The sequence below is a fragment of the Caretta caretta genome, chromosome 8 (genome assembly GCF_965140235.1).
Source record: "Caretta caretta isolate rCarCar2 chromosome 8, rCarCar1.hap1, whole genome shotgun sequence".
In the NCBI taxonomy this organism is placed as follows: Eukaryota; Metazoa; Chordata; order Testudines; family Cheloniidae; genus Caretta; species Caretta caretta.
Genome location: NC_134213.1, coordinates 21,197,842 through 21,212,370, shown reverse-complemented (window position 1 = coordinate 21,212,370; position 14,529 = coordinate 21,197,842). Strand labels below are relative to the sequence as shown.

At 48.8% G+C, this 14,529-nt stretch overlaps 1 protein-coding gene across 2 annotated transcripts in view; it reads left to right on the top strand.

Moving 5' to 3' along the window:
• Positions 1 to 14,529, top strand: part of SH3PXD2B (SH3 and PX domains 2B) — a 121,734-nt gene that overhangs the window by 80,708 nt on the left and 26,497 nt on the right. For both annotated transcript variants that reach the window (XM_048861800.2, XM_048861799.2), the window contains exon 5: positions 1,854 to 1,945. In XM_048861800.2, coding sequence (XP_048717757.2) covers positions 1,854 to 1,945 — 92 coding nt within the window. The remainder of the gene's footprint in view (positions 1 to 1,853; positions 1,946 to 14,529) is intronic.

The window sequence follows — 14,529 nt, the reverse complement described above, 5'->3', positions numbered from 1 at the left end:
CTCTGCAGCTCCTATTGGCCAGGAACGGGGAACTATGCCCAATGGGAGCTGCGGGAGTGGTGCTTGCAAGCAGGGGCAGCATGCATAGCTGCCTGGCTGCCCGTGAGACTAGGGGCCACTGCCAGACATGCTGCTGCTTCCGGGAGCCGCCTGAGGTAAGCACTGCCTGGCTCCGGAGCCTGCACCGCGAATCCCCTCTTGCATCCCAACCCCATGCCCCAGCCCCCTCCCACACCCAAACTCCCTCCCGGAGCCCACACACCAAACCCCCTCCCACACCCCAACCCGCTGCCCCAGGCTCAGGCCAAAGCCCTCTCCCACACTCCGAACTCCTCAGCCGCACCCTGTCCTGCACCCCAAACCCCTGCCTCAGCCTGGTGAAAGTGAGTGAGGGTGGGGGAGAGCAAGTGATGAGGGAGTGGGGCTGGAGGGAATGGGGGTGGGGCCTTGGGAAAGGGGTGGGGCAGGGGTGTGGCCTTGGGCAGAGGGCGGGCAAGAGTATTTGGGTTTGTGCAATTAGACAGTTGGCAACCCTAGGCAGACCTGTTTCGGGAAAGGCTATGGGGGCAGAGCAGACAGGTCAATAAATACTCAGGTCTGCCTCTGGGAGCAGCCTGGGGTGCTGCACGCAGGGCTATGTTCCTGGTGCAGGGGCGAGCTGAGGTTCTTATGGTTTTGTTCGTACCCCTGTCTCAGGGCCCTTGGTGTGATGGGTGTGGCTGAGGGAGGATTGTGGGTACGAAGCTGAGGATTGTCTGTCAGTCATATATCAGGGTGGGCCCTGCTTCCAAACCTTCTTTCTGTGATATCATGTCACTCTTCAGTTCCCCCCCCACCTTCCCAACAATGAGCACTGTACAGCTACATGTGTCCCCTTTGCCTACGTATGTATTACAGAGCCCTAGCCAAGTCTTCCTCCCCTCCAGCCTCAACTGGGCTGAGACAGTAAGGGAAATGATGTGTGTGGTCCAAAGGAAATGGTGCTATTCTAGGCACCATCCCCTCCACCTTCTGCAGAGACCATGACATTATTGCTCGCTCTCATTCTCTCACACTTGGCAAGTCCTACTTCTAAAATGTGTGTTGCTGCAGCCGGCTTCCTGGGAGGGAGGGGGAAAGATGCAGTGCTGCTCATTAACTCCAGCCACCACAGTTGTCGTCTGATGATAACACTAACAAAAACTCTCCAGCCCCTGCTCTAGGTGTTTGTGGGCTCCCCTTCTGCCACTGAGACAACCTCTTCTTGAGTAGCTGTTGCTCAGCAGAGGGTTTCTGAGAAACAGAGGACTCTACAGATCACTGAAGTGCTGATGGGCCCTATGATTCCAGGGCCCTGAACCTAACCAGAAGCATCAAAGCCAGGCCCTGTTGCCTTGAAAGACATGAACTACTTGTACCTTTCAGTGGGGCTGGGGCTCTCTGCACACAGGACAGTGATGAGCTTTGGGGAGTCTCAGCCAGGCCTTAGCTTGAAGGATGGCTATTTTGATGGGTAGGCAATTGTTACAGGGACTCTAAGGATACCCTAGCTGGTGGGGGCGAACGGTAATAATGGCAAAGGTAGCCTGGATTGCAGGTCAACATCTGCTTATTCCCCTTTGCACCCTGTCATCTTACCCAGAGATGCAGCAGCTGAAACCGGAGGCTGTAAGTGACTTACTCCATTCTGGTGCATTGTGACATTCAATATAGCGCTCACCACAGTTCTGTGGATCATGGTGCCTGTTTCTTCTAGCAGCCTTTCCTGTATTTGCCCGGCTGTTCACACACTGAAGGTCGCTCCTCCCAAATCCTTTCAGACGCTGGGACTAGTCTCTAGCTTTGTGTTCTCAATTTCTTTGTTTCATTCACAGGCTCTGATCCAGCTGCCACCCTACATCTCTCAGTGTGAAGAGGTTCTTCAGTTCTTCGAGACGAGACCCGAAGACCTGAATCCCCCCAAAGAGTAAGTTGGTTACAACAAGCTAGTGGGGCTGCTCTGCAGAATTGCTGTGGTGGTGGTCGCGTCCCCTGCCACAGATAAAACCCCCTTGAGCACTGCGACGTTCAGAAGAGGCTCTGAGATCCATGAACAAATCCCCAACCTGCCTGTGAATGTAATGTTGAAGAAAGGTGCTGGTTTGAGATCCCTGGAGAGTGAAGTTCTTTGTTTAGTCTCAGAACTGGGACCATGCAAGCTTTGTTCACACACTGCTCCCTACCAGTGTGCCTCAGCCCTCCCCTGGAATGTCCACTGCTAGTGATGAGGTGGAAGCGTTTTCTCCAGGAGCTGCTGAATCCTCGGCCTCAGGGCTGAATTTGCCATCCCAGAGGCCACTTCATGCTAATAGCGGTGCTGGGTTTTCTGATCGTCACTTGGGAAACTCAAACTCTTTTCCTGTAGGAAGTGCCAAGCAGGCATCAGACAGGAGCAACTTCCAGTTATTAATGATCTCTGCCTAGAGCGAAAGACTCCCTTTGCCAGTCCCCTGAGCCATCCACAGCAATGCCTGACTCTTGCTTTCCACTGGAAACAAGGAACATGTGCTGGGATTCTTGCGTGTCTTACGCAACCCTGTGTAGTTACTAGTCTTGTGACTATGAGCTACTTGTTCCAGCCCCTATTAATCACCCGGAGCATAAATACGAACACTAGCCTCCCTCTCTTGTCCTGTTGCTGTCTCTCCTTAGATTGTGTTTGTAGCTCTACTTAAGGTTGAGCAATGGAGGAAGATGGACTGATTGTGCAAGAAAAGGCAGTAAAATAATTTGACATTGTTTTGCATTGCATGGCGGGTCGGGGGATTAAAAGGATTTTGTTTTCTCTGTGAAGGAACATTGAGTTTTTCATATCTCCTGTTAAGTGCTGTGCTTGTTTCTTTCGTAACTTCCCCCAATCTTTAGCTTATTTATTTCTTTTTCTCCTTGGCCTCCTGTTTTTATTTTCTTTTCCTGTCATCATTCCTTCCCCAGCCAGCAGACACTTGATTAGATTGGTCTGAGGGCCCCAGAGTCCATTAACTAATAGCTTGCTGTCAGCTGGCATTCCCATCCAGCCTGCCCAAGCTATTGTTCACCAGTTAACCTTTCACCCCTTCGGTCATCCATCAGCTAATGGAGCAGCATGGGAGCGAGTGAGAGACCTTAGAAGACTGATTTGCATGAGCAGTATCTCATGAACATCTAGGAGTCTGCTGGGGCAAGGGGCTTGGGATTCCTAATGTTTCTGGTGTTGGGAGGACGGGGTGGTCTATGTGATTGTTCCAATATTGACACGTTCTAATATGGACAGTTTATAAATAAAGTTAGGACTCTCTGGATGGCGTTTGATTGTCAAATCCACGGAATGAACCTGTTGATGAAACATGCACACAGATGGTGCCTTAGGGTGTGCATGAGGATTGTCATCCCCCTTTCTTCTTTTATCACCCCATTATCCACCCTAGCCTGATCTGTGGGGTATGAACGTGGCGTAGGGTCTGGAGGCTGTCACAAAAACCAGGGGCCAATTCAAATATATAGAACTCCAGGACACACATCTTAAAAAAAGCTGAAACAGTGCGGAGTGGCAGCTCCTTAAAAGGAGCTTTGTCTCCCACGTTAGCACCCCAGCTGACTCTGCTCTGGAGGTATTGCTCCTGCAGGCCTGGCATGTAAAGATCTCTCCCCTGCTCCAAACTTTCTTCTTCTCTGCACCTGATGTATGCTCATTTGAGGGAGCTAAACAAGAAGGAAAACAAAGGGACTGACTGAAATGTAAACCAAAGCTGCATGCTTTGGCGTTGGGGCCAGGCTAAGACTCTACCTTTTGGAGTGTCCTTTGCAGCGCCCTGGTTTGTGTGCATCTCCCAGCACCTATACACAGCCCCACTCACACGTGGCACATGCCGCATGTGTTTGCTTGCATTTGTAAAGGTTTGGCTGTTGCAGCAAGTGCCAGATTAACTGCTCTTGGTGCCGTGCAGTTTGGGAGTGAGGTTGCAGTCGTGCTGTATTTTGAGCTGTTGTAGAATTAGCCGATGCAGCATGGTCACTTCTCCCCATGTGTTGTCCTTTCATAGGGAGGAGAAGAGGGCTTTTTCAATACTAAGAATGGCTTAACAGACCTCTCCTGGCCCGATCACTTCCAGCAGTGAGCTACTGTGGTGTCTCAAGGACGTCTCTGTTGTGTTTCATATCCCAGCCTGAATGCTCCAGGGGCATTTATTACCTACAATTCAAAATGTTAATGAATAAAAGTCCTTGAGGCTCTCCTCTGGTGAGATTGGTGGGAGCCATTTTGCCAGCCCCACGTGGACAGGCTGCCAGGTTGCCAATAGCGATATAAAATCCATGACAGACGGCTGGGGTGGATCCAATATAGTGGTGTGCCTGGGGTTTGGCGGATGTCATTGTTCATAAAAGAGATAAATACTTTCTATGGGAAGCTGAAAGGGAGCCAGGCCATGAAAGGAATAAGAAGACGGCTTTTTATGCAGTGGCGGTTGGAAGGCGAAAAATGGATAGGTCAGCACACTCTATGCCAAGCAAAGCAGTCATTCTAGTGGCACCACTGGCCCCCTGATTTCCTACCCCCTCCCCTCTGCAGCCTCTGGCTGAGGGAAAGTCCCCTTCTGCTCTCATTAATGGGTCGGCGCCTGTTCCTGCTCCCATGGCAGAACTCACATTTACTTCAATGGGAGCGTGGTCTGGTGGGAGGAGAAGCTCTGGAGTCTTTGGGGCTGCATGTGGCATCTACCTTCCTGGTTCTGTGGGCAGGGATAGAGATCCACCTACTTCATACCACGCACAGACCTGGAGCCAAATTTTAGTGCGGGTGTCAGCAGGTACATTTCCATGAAGCTGGATCTTCTCATGCTAGTGGTGAATTTAGTCACTGCAGAGGGTAGCATTTTGGGATGGAAGGAGGTTGTGTGACTATCTCTCCATCTATCCGTTCGTAGCCTCCTGTAGTTTGTGCTCTTCTCGTTGCTGCCTTTGGTGAGTGTGTTCTCCACATTCAGGAGTTGCTTCTGAATCCCCATAGACCTCTTCTACACGAGATATTTATTCCATACAATTTCCCACGATTGCCTCCAGGGATGCAGCTCCAGTAGTGGCAACTGTGATGGGAACACTAATGTTGACAGGCCTCTGGTGGCTGCCAGCCACTAACCACTGTTTATTCTAAACCTTCCTTAATCTGTGGCTCAGACCCTGGGGCCTGCTCTGCACACATGATCCCATCGCTGGCAGGAGCAAAAGTGGAAAATTGCGTGAGTGGGGAAAAGAAGCTAGTGTAGAAACGGCCATAGTACCCATCCCTCTCTCTTCCCCCACTCCATTTCTTCCAGTTGGACACTGGGACAAAGCCTGAAGTGGAGCCTTGGTGGAGCCTGGTGGAGCTCTCTAATAGTTTGGAGGAGGTGAAGCGATTGAGTTTTTACCCCTATGTGCTAGCTACCCCCTTTCATACCGTGGAGGGACCATTCCTAATGGTGAGAAGGGAGTTGAGTCCCCATTGCCCATCCACTACTTGGAGCCTCTGGACTGAGACCCACCCTACTTATTTCACGTATGATTCTGCCCAGTGAAATGAGTGAAGGGAAGGTGGCTGTAGCTCTGGGTCCCAAGGGATTGTTTGGGGCTGGGAGGAGGAGCCAATCAGGACAGAAGGAACTCATGCGCCATGACAAAATAAATGCTTTGCAGGCCTAGCAACACATGGATTGTGGAGAAGTGGGTTTTTCTCTTAATTGTTAGGATGGAAATCCTGTTGAAACTGAAGCCCTCGAAAGAGGCAAGTCATTGGATTCTTGTACCCGGAGCATGTTGTGAGAACTGCGATGGCCTCTGGGCTGGGTAGGTGGGGATTAGTCTTTCCTCATTTGAAAGAGCTTTCTGGTGGTATAAGAGAGTTCCCATAGTGAGGCTGGGAAAGTCCTGGGCAGGAAGCCATTGCTGAGTTAAGGCATTCAGCTGCTAACGATCCTCGCCAGCTGAACCTCAAGGCTCCATCATGCAAGAGCCTGGTTAACTCTACAGTGAAGAAATACCCGAAGTGATTGTTAAAATAATCCCCTGCCCTGTACAAAGGGGAAGCATCGGGGGAAAAGTTTAGTCACCCTGCTAGCTTTCCATCCATTCTCTCGAGAACCTTCATGTCTCCTGGCCAAATCTAATAGACAAGCAAGGGGGCATCCGCAGTCAGGGTCCGTTCTCTTGGGTGTTCTGATATCCCAGTAATATTCATGAGGGGAGACTTTCACTCTTAAAGAGACACTATCAATCTTCATAGACATGAAGTGATCCATTTCCTCTACCCCTTCTCTCTAACGTTATCTTTGGGAGGTAAAGAGGATTTTCCCCCTTTCACCATGTCTGTCTGTCTCTCTCCAACATATTTGCAGTGTTGCTGTAGCCATGCTGGTCCCAGGCTCTGAGAAAGACAAGGTAGGTGAGGTGATCTCTTTTATTGGACCAACTTCTGTTGGTGGTAAAGGGACAAACTTTTGAGCTTCACACAGCTCTTCTTCAGGACTAGGAGAAGTTACTAGAGTGTCTAAGCTAAATACAAGTTGAGACAGACAATCTGGTTGACTTCCCCAGACCTGCAGACCTCTGTTAAGCTTGAAAGTTTGTTCCTCTTCCACCAACTGAAGTTGATCCAATAAAATATATCTTACCTACCTTATCTTCAGCATGACTTCTGAAGTGGAGGGTTAAAAGGCTGGTTTGTGCTCCCCATGCAATAATGGTGTGTTAATGAAAAACACAGCTCTTAAAACAGGACCTGCAGTGGTCAAGACAGGTCATTCTTTAAATAGTTTTTAATAACTTAGTCCCTTTAAGAAGTGAGATAAGGGCTGACGTGTAGTTTGCCTTGCTAAAAATGTTGAAGTATTATCTGCATCTAATCTGCAGCCAGAGCTCCTCCCTCTTTTGTGTAGGGTCTTTGAGGAGGAGGGGCGCTCTGGACCTGCAAGTAGAGCCTGGACCTTTTGATAATGTGATCAAATCTATGGTTGTTCTGTTTCTGGAATGAATGTCCAGAATTCCAGACACCAGTTACCAGAGCCCTGAACCAAGAGCCTGGCTGGCAAGCTGAGTTCTGCTTTCCGTTCCTTGCCTAAATTATTTGTCTTTCCCAGCCTGCACCATGTGTTTGTACGTACCACCCAGACTTGTATACATGGTGTCCGAGAACCACAGTCCTTTTAGCCTACTGGGCTGTGACTGGGTGGGCATGTGATGGCAAGCAGAGAAACCTCAAATCTAATGAACCTACTTTACATGCATCCTTCCCCTGCTGCTGAGCAAACAACATATTTCAGGAAAAGCACTGTGCAAATTGTTTTGGCCACAGGCTGTTGGCCATTCTGATCTTCAAAGTCATTTGCCCATATCAACTATTGATCCCCTCTGTGCATGAATATTAGCCCCTGGATGCAGAGATTCCTTGGGAGTAGTTTTGACAATTTGTGTTAGCGTTTAGAACTTCTGAAGATTTCCATTAGTTACAGGTTTGTTAGCTTCACCAGATCATCAAGTTGTAGGCAAATGATAACTAATACAAAACCTCCTTTAGAATTTCCAGTTCCCATTGTTTGCCTGGGGTTCTTCTGTGCCTGTTGCATCGAGGGTCTGAGAAACTTGAAAGCCACTAAGGATAGCTGCCTTTCAAGTGCCTCCTACCCTGATTTGCCACCAGAGGCAGCAGAAACTTAAATGGAAATCAAATTTCAACTCCTACTTACATTAAAAATCCTACATTGCAAATGCTGAGCATTTGACTAAGGTTTGTGTGCACCTGATATGTAGGGCTGCCTTCCCTCCAGTCCTCTCCCGGCATTACTAGGAACATCATCTTTAACAAGGTTATCCTGCCTCCTGCAAGTCGTGTTAGCTCTGAATCTCTAAATTCCTGTTAGACCCTTGTAAATTATCATCAGTGTGTTGCAGCAATGCCCCAGACACCATTGTGTTGATGAGGGGGTGTGCATCACAGCGTATGTACACACTGCCACTTATGTCGGTATGAGTTATGTCACTCAGGCGTGTGAATAAGCCACTCGCTGAGCGACATAAGTTACATTGACCTAAGCGCCGATGTAGACAGTGCTATGTCTGTGGGAGAGCTTCTCCTGCTGACATAGCTACCACCGCTCACGGGGAGTGGAGTCATTCAGTCGACAGGAGAGCTCTCTCCCATCGGCTTAGAGCATCTGCACTAAGTGGCATAGCTGCAAGCTCTGTTGTGTGGCCATAGCCCTGGTGGTAATTCTACTGGCAGTGGGGCTGTTGAGGGCATTTGAAGCCTGGGACAAATATTTTAACTTCTTTCTTCCCTTCCTAAATGCAGGCACCCGTCAAGCTCAGGCCCCAGGTAAATGTCCCCTGCCCTCCCCTACAACTCACTCTGTGGCTGATAGTTTCCATTTGAATGGAGTGTTGTAGAAGAACAGCTGATCTCTGAGAATGTGGTTGGGCTCATTGCTGGTGTGGTGTACGGGGTAAGGAGGGAGACAAGCTAAAAGAGAGGGGCTGATCAACTGTAGCACCTGTGGCTTCTTCCCATCCTGAATATAGGGAGGCCTGTATTGAGAGAGCATGGAGATGGCCAAGCTGAAGTTTCTGAGAGGCAGATAGAAGACAGAATCCCTTCGGGCTGCTGCTCTGGAAGAAGCAAAGTGCTGTAATTGGTGGGTGTTGCCTGCAGCAGCCCAGGACGGAAGGCGCATGGTAATGAGCAGTGGCCTGACCAGACGATGAAAGCCTATTCTACTAACGAGGTTATGCCTGGTGGCGACTTCAGCAGCCCTTCATTATTTTATTAATCCAGAAGCTCTGGCGCTGCATGCTCTGATGGAAGCTGGAATGATAACCACAGTAAGTGATTGCTTCCTGCAGCCAGCCTGACAGGGAGTACAGGCACTAAGTAGTGCCAATAAATCAGAGGTGGGAGAGCCAGCAGGAGAATGGGGCCACAATAAGAGCCAGGGCTGATGTGAGCTGAATGTACAAAGTTTATTTTATATGTTGCGCTCGAAAGGTCCCGGTTCAGGCTGCTGGGCTGGAAGCAGTCAGGAGATAAAGCTAGAATGTTTGAGCTCGCGCCAAAGCAGCAGAAGGGAACTCTACACAGATACAACATTCCACACATAGAACAGGGAACAGAACCTTTTCCTTCTTCCCGTTTAATCCCAGTGGCAAACATGTAGCTAGTTTCTACTGGCAACATGTTCCTGCTCTTTCTTCCCTCTTAATAGCTTTGCATGTGTTCATCCACCTTCATGGAAAAGCTAGCGGCTGTACTGCACCCCTCAGACAGAAGGCCTGCCTATCTGCCCTGCCCTGGCGTTGGCGGGCAAGTTGGGTGTAGTGTCTCAGGCCAGATCCCAGTAGGTACAGGAGTGGGAAGGGAGTGATCCTTGGATCTTTGTGGAGGATGCTGGGGTCCCTCCTGAAAGATGGGGTGCAGAGTGTTGTGGAGGAGATCATCTTGGTACCCTTGTATCCTTATCAATATGGTAGCGTTCATTACACTGGTAACTAATACTGGTTTTGCTAAGGGCTCTCATTGGCCAGTTGGATCTATTCAGAGGCATCTGAGACATGTCCTAATATCCAGAAGTCGTAGCTAGAGAAATGAATGGACTCTGCTGCAAACAGACAGTAGTTCTGGGTGTAAGTGGGTGTACTGCAGGAGCAAGGACTGGAACAATCAACTCCAAAACCACAGTCACCACCACTTCAATGAAAGGCAATCTCCTCGATATGGCAGTCATGGCAGTAGGGGCAAGTCCTTTATGGGACAGACAACATCCTTCACTCCTACCCCTAAAGACAGAATACTGCAGTGGGATCTCATCACTGAAACTAAAGAACTGGAAATAACTATAGGGCAGTCCCTTTTCTAACAGGGCAGCCTCTTGGAGCTGGAATCGAATTTGGTTTAGACCAAATCTGTAGTGGGAGCAGAACTATGATAGCTGCGTCTCTGGTTAACAATGGGGGTAGCTTGCAGGGTTGTAGCACAGATGTTTTTTACCCAGTGTCGACATGGATTCTGTTCTTTCCTCCGAGGAACATGCTGTAACCACCAGCTTCCTTAGGCTAGAGCACCAGCATGTCCAAGAGCCCAGTCTGCACTGGTTGGGTAAATGTTGTGAGAACCCTGTTAGCCCCAGCCATGCTTGGACAGGATAAGAAGTGAACCACTTCCTCGCCCACTTACACTTGTATTGCAAAATGATTCCATTTAAAAAGTTCCAATTTTTCTGTAGGAACTGTTTTTCCTAGTGGAATGAATGATGCTTCAAAACAGCCCCCGCCCCCCCCCCAAATAAATTGGGGATAGATATGAGAATTGATAATTTTTAAAAAAAAGTTCTCTACTAGCAACACATCAGTTCCAGGGTGGGTGTTCTGGTTCACAGCATATTCTAGATGCGAGAAGCAAAGTGGACGGAACAGAGAACACCCAATCCCAAGTAATGCATCCCTGTTGACTTAAAACAGTAAGTGAAGTGTTGTCCTGAGGACGTTCCCCACCATATTCCTGATCAGGACCTCGGAGCAACCAAAGAAACTAGAAAATCCATCTTGTGAGAGGACTTTGGGAGTTTAGTCAGTGCTGGCTGGATGCCCATGCAGTGCAGACATTATTAGTAAAGCCCATAGTCACGCACCTCACTATTGTAGCTCAGTGCATCAATTTAAGGAGCTCCTGGGAACCTGTGTGACAGCCCTGATTGCTGGGTCGAGTCAGCCCTGCTGTATGATCATTGTACCAATGTGGCTAAACGAGTTTCCCATTTCCCCTTTCACTGATTAAAGAATCTCTGGCTTTCTAGGAGGCCTGTCTGTGTGCTCCTGCTGTCTGGCTTTCCCCAGTCAGTGGGGGAAGGGGAGATACTGCAGGCTGCTGGGAGCTTATTGCTGTTTCCTGTCTTGTCTGAGCTCTTGTTCTCTCTGAGGTGATGGGCTGGGATCTGCTCGGGTTCAAACCAGCTGCTCTTTGTGTTCCTGCCAAAGACATCCCAGCAGCAAAGTGAAATTGCAGCCCTTCCCTCCCACATTTTGCCCCCCTGGCCCTCCCAAGCCCTCCTCATCCAGACAGAGCAGCCGGTGGAATGAGATGGAGGAGGATGAGTTAGGGTAACACTTTTAGCAGATGAAGATGGAAAAGGTAACAACTTTCCCCTTCCAGCACTGTCCGGTCAGAGGAAATGCACATCACCCTCTTCCAGAAACTCATTGAGATCCATTCATAGCAATGCAATGCTGGCCTCGCCTCCCTCCCTTCTCCCCACAGCTCCATCCCCAGCAAACCGAGCTGCTCCCAGAGCAGGCAGGTAGCAGCTGGTGGTAGGCAGGCTGCTGGAGTGCACCTGGCTTTGCCTTCCAGCACTGACCCAGTCTGCAAAGCCTAGAAGCCTGGGGGTAACTCGGCTCCTCAGCACAGATGACAGCTAAGAAGCTGGAGGTGGGCAGGGAGCAGTGGCATATCCAGGCAGGTGTTAAGAAGGAGAGGGAATGAAATTTGAAAATAATTGTTGATGAAATGTTGGTTTTGTGTTGCCCGGTCTGGGTTTGTAATCCCTGGGACCCAGTGTCCCACCCCCAGAGGGTGAGGGTAACGTTTTGTCAGGGGAAAGGCAATCTCTTCAGTCTCTGCCTAGGGCCAAAGAGAGGGTTAATCCAGGATGGTCTGAGCATGGGGAGTGGGAGAGGTGACTGGGCAACAAGGCAAGTGGTTGTGGGAACAGTGAGAAGGGGAGGGGGACTCACCTTGGGCACTGGCCTAAGGAAATATTGCCCTGTCGTTCGCTCCCCACCCAGCATATGCCTGGAACAGAGAAAGTGGTTCTGGAGTGGTGAGGAGGGTGGGAACATCAGCCACAGAGTAAAGAAACAGGGCAAACCATGCCCTGTGGGGTGGAAGCAAAGCTCCTCCTTTCTCTTTGCATTGTGACTTTAGACCATGTGAGCACCTGAGGAGACCAGACATCCCAGCTGTCCTGTGATTCTAGTGCCACCCTCTTTATTTGGGAGGGGAAGGTACATACACAGCCCCTGAGAAGATGAAACCGGGAGGTGTATCAGGGCCTGGCCTAGAAGGGGTTAAAACGTAGAAGTTCCCATTTGGTGCTTCGTGGTTTGGCTGAGGGCGGTTTCTGCAGCCCCCCTCTCCTCGTGATTACCTGCTTCCCTTTAGAGCTGGGACAGGCTAGGCCAAGTGGAGGGCAGGGTCAGGGAGAGTTCCTTTGCGGGTACCTCTGGAGCTGTGACGTGGGCTCTGTGTTCACTCAGCAGATTGGAAACACATGTTGACAGGATGAAAGGCTGGTCTCTGAAGGCAGCAGACTGAGTCCCTGAATCAACCCAGCGCTCCAGGGAATAAAATTTTACATTTGCAGTAATGAAGTTCTTAAAACGCTGATAAGTTTGATAGAAAACTCAGCAGAGCTCTGTCCTGGCTCCCTTTCTTACTGATCCTGGAGCTGCTTTGTCATTTGGCCTTAGACCAAGTGGGGAGGGGAGCTTGATTTGCTCACGGACTTCACAAGCAAAGGAAGTGGCTGTTTGGCCACCCTATGTTTCTGGGGCCTCAGCCTCTCATGCAGTCTCAGCAACTCTTGGGCCTGCTGAATCTCACCTTCCAGCAGTGGTCAGGAAACGGCGAGCCTGGGGAAGGTCCCCTGTATTGCAAGGTTGGCCCTGTGGATGTTGTCATCCTTGGAAGCAAGTGTGTGCGTGTGCATGCATGTGTGTCTTACTCCTGCTTTAGGATAGAAGGAGTGATGCATCATATGCACTCCCTCATCCAGACAGGCTAGGATTCATGTGTGGATTGGGAAGAGGGGTGGCCAAATGGTAGGTGGATTATTATTAATTCATATTCCAGTCATGTCTAGAGGCCCCAGTGGGGGATCAGGGTTCCATTGTGCTAAGTGATGTAAAACAGTCGCTGTCCCCACAGACCTGTAATTACCACAAGTGTCAGGCACAGGGTTGCCCTCTTGGGAATATGGCCAGACAACTAGCAGTTGATGAACATGCTGGCAAATTTGCTTACAGCTAAAGCTGGCCAGGTGTTCCCAGGTTGTTGGGAACATACTGGTTTTTGGGGCTTGCCCTGGCATCCTGGCTGTTTTTTAAATGCTGAAATGCCGTAGACCGTATTGTATTCACAGGGGAGTTGTCTACGGGCCCCACGGATGAGTTAGCTGGACTCCCAAGTTCCTTAGTAAAGTGAAACTGGTGGAAGTAAAACTGAAAGGCCAGGGGATGTGTGGTTACCCTCTCCCTTTCCTTCCCCCACATGCTGCCAATACCTTTCCCAACTCCAGGACAAGCCCTCCTGCTACCTTATTTCCACCCCCTACCCACCAAACCCTCTTGCACCCCTTGTGAAATGCTCTCCTGCTCTGACTATCTGCTCCCAAAACCCTGATGTACATCCCCTCCTTCCCATAGTAGTATCTAGCAAGATGTTTGGGTTTGGCGTTCAAGAATCTGATCTTCCCCAATACAGTGGTCAGTCTCTGTCTCTCGTCCCTGAGGGAATCTCAACACTCTGAGAAATTGCAATGCTCCCTTTCCAGGAGCGTAGAGTAAATGAAATGCTTCCCTCTCCAGAAGTGTTCAATAAATATTTCTGTTCTGTATTTGGGAAAAAACAGATGATGTAGTTTCGTCATATGATGATAACACTCTTTCCATTCCACTGGTATCTCAGGGGGATGTTAAACAGCAGCTACTAGAGTTAGAGATTTTTAAATCAGCAGGTCCAGATAACTTGCATCCAAGAGCTCGAAGCTGGCAGAGAAACTTGAATGCATCCGATGAAGTGAGCTGTAGCTCACGAAAGCTTATGCTCAAATAAATTTGTTAGTCTCTAAGGTGCCACAAGTACTCCTTTTCTTTTTTCCATTAATGTTGATTTTCAATAAGTCGTGGAACACTGGGGTAGTTCCAAAAGACTGGAAGAAAGCTAGTGTTGTGCCAATATTTAGTGGGGGTGACCTGCATAATTATAGATAGGCCTGTTGTCCTGACATTGATTCCAGGCAAGATAATGGAGCGGCTGATACAGGACCTGATTAATAAAGAATTAAAAGAGGGTAATATAATTAATGCCAATCAATATAGGTTTATGGAATATAGATTCTATCAAACTAACTTGATTTTTTTAAATGAGATGACAATTTTGTTTGATAACGGTAACAGTGTTGATTTAAAATATTTAGATTTCTGTAAGGTGTTTCATTTGGTACCGCATAACATTTTGATTTAAAAAACTAGAATGAGATAAAATTAATATGGCACATATTAAGTGGATTAAAAAGGTCTCAAAATATAATTGTAAATGCGGAACAATCATCGAGCCAATGTGTTTCTAGTGGGGTCCTGTCTGGAACTGTTCTTGGCCCTACACTATTTAACATTTTTATCAGTGACCTGGAAGAAAACATAAAATCATCACTGATAAAGTTGACAGAGTTTGCAGATGATGCACAAATTGGGGCAATGGTAAACAATGAAGAGGACAGGTCACTGATTCAG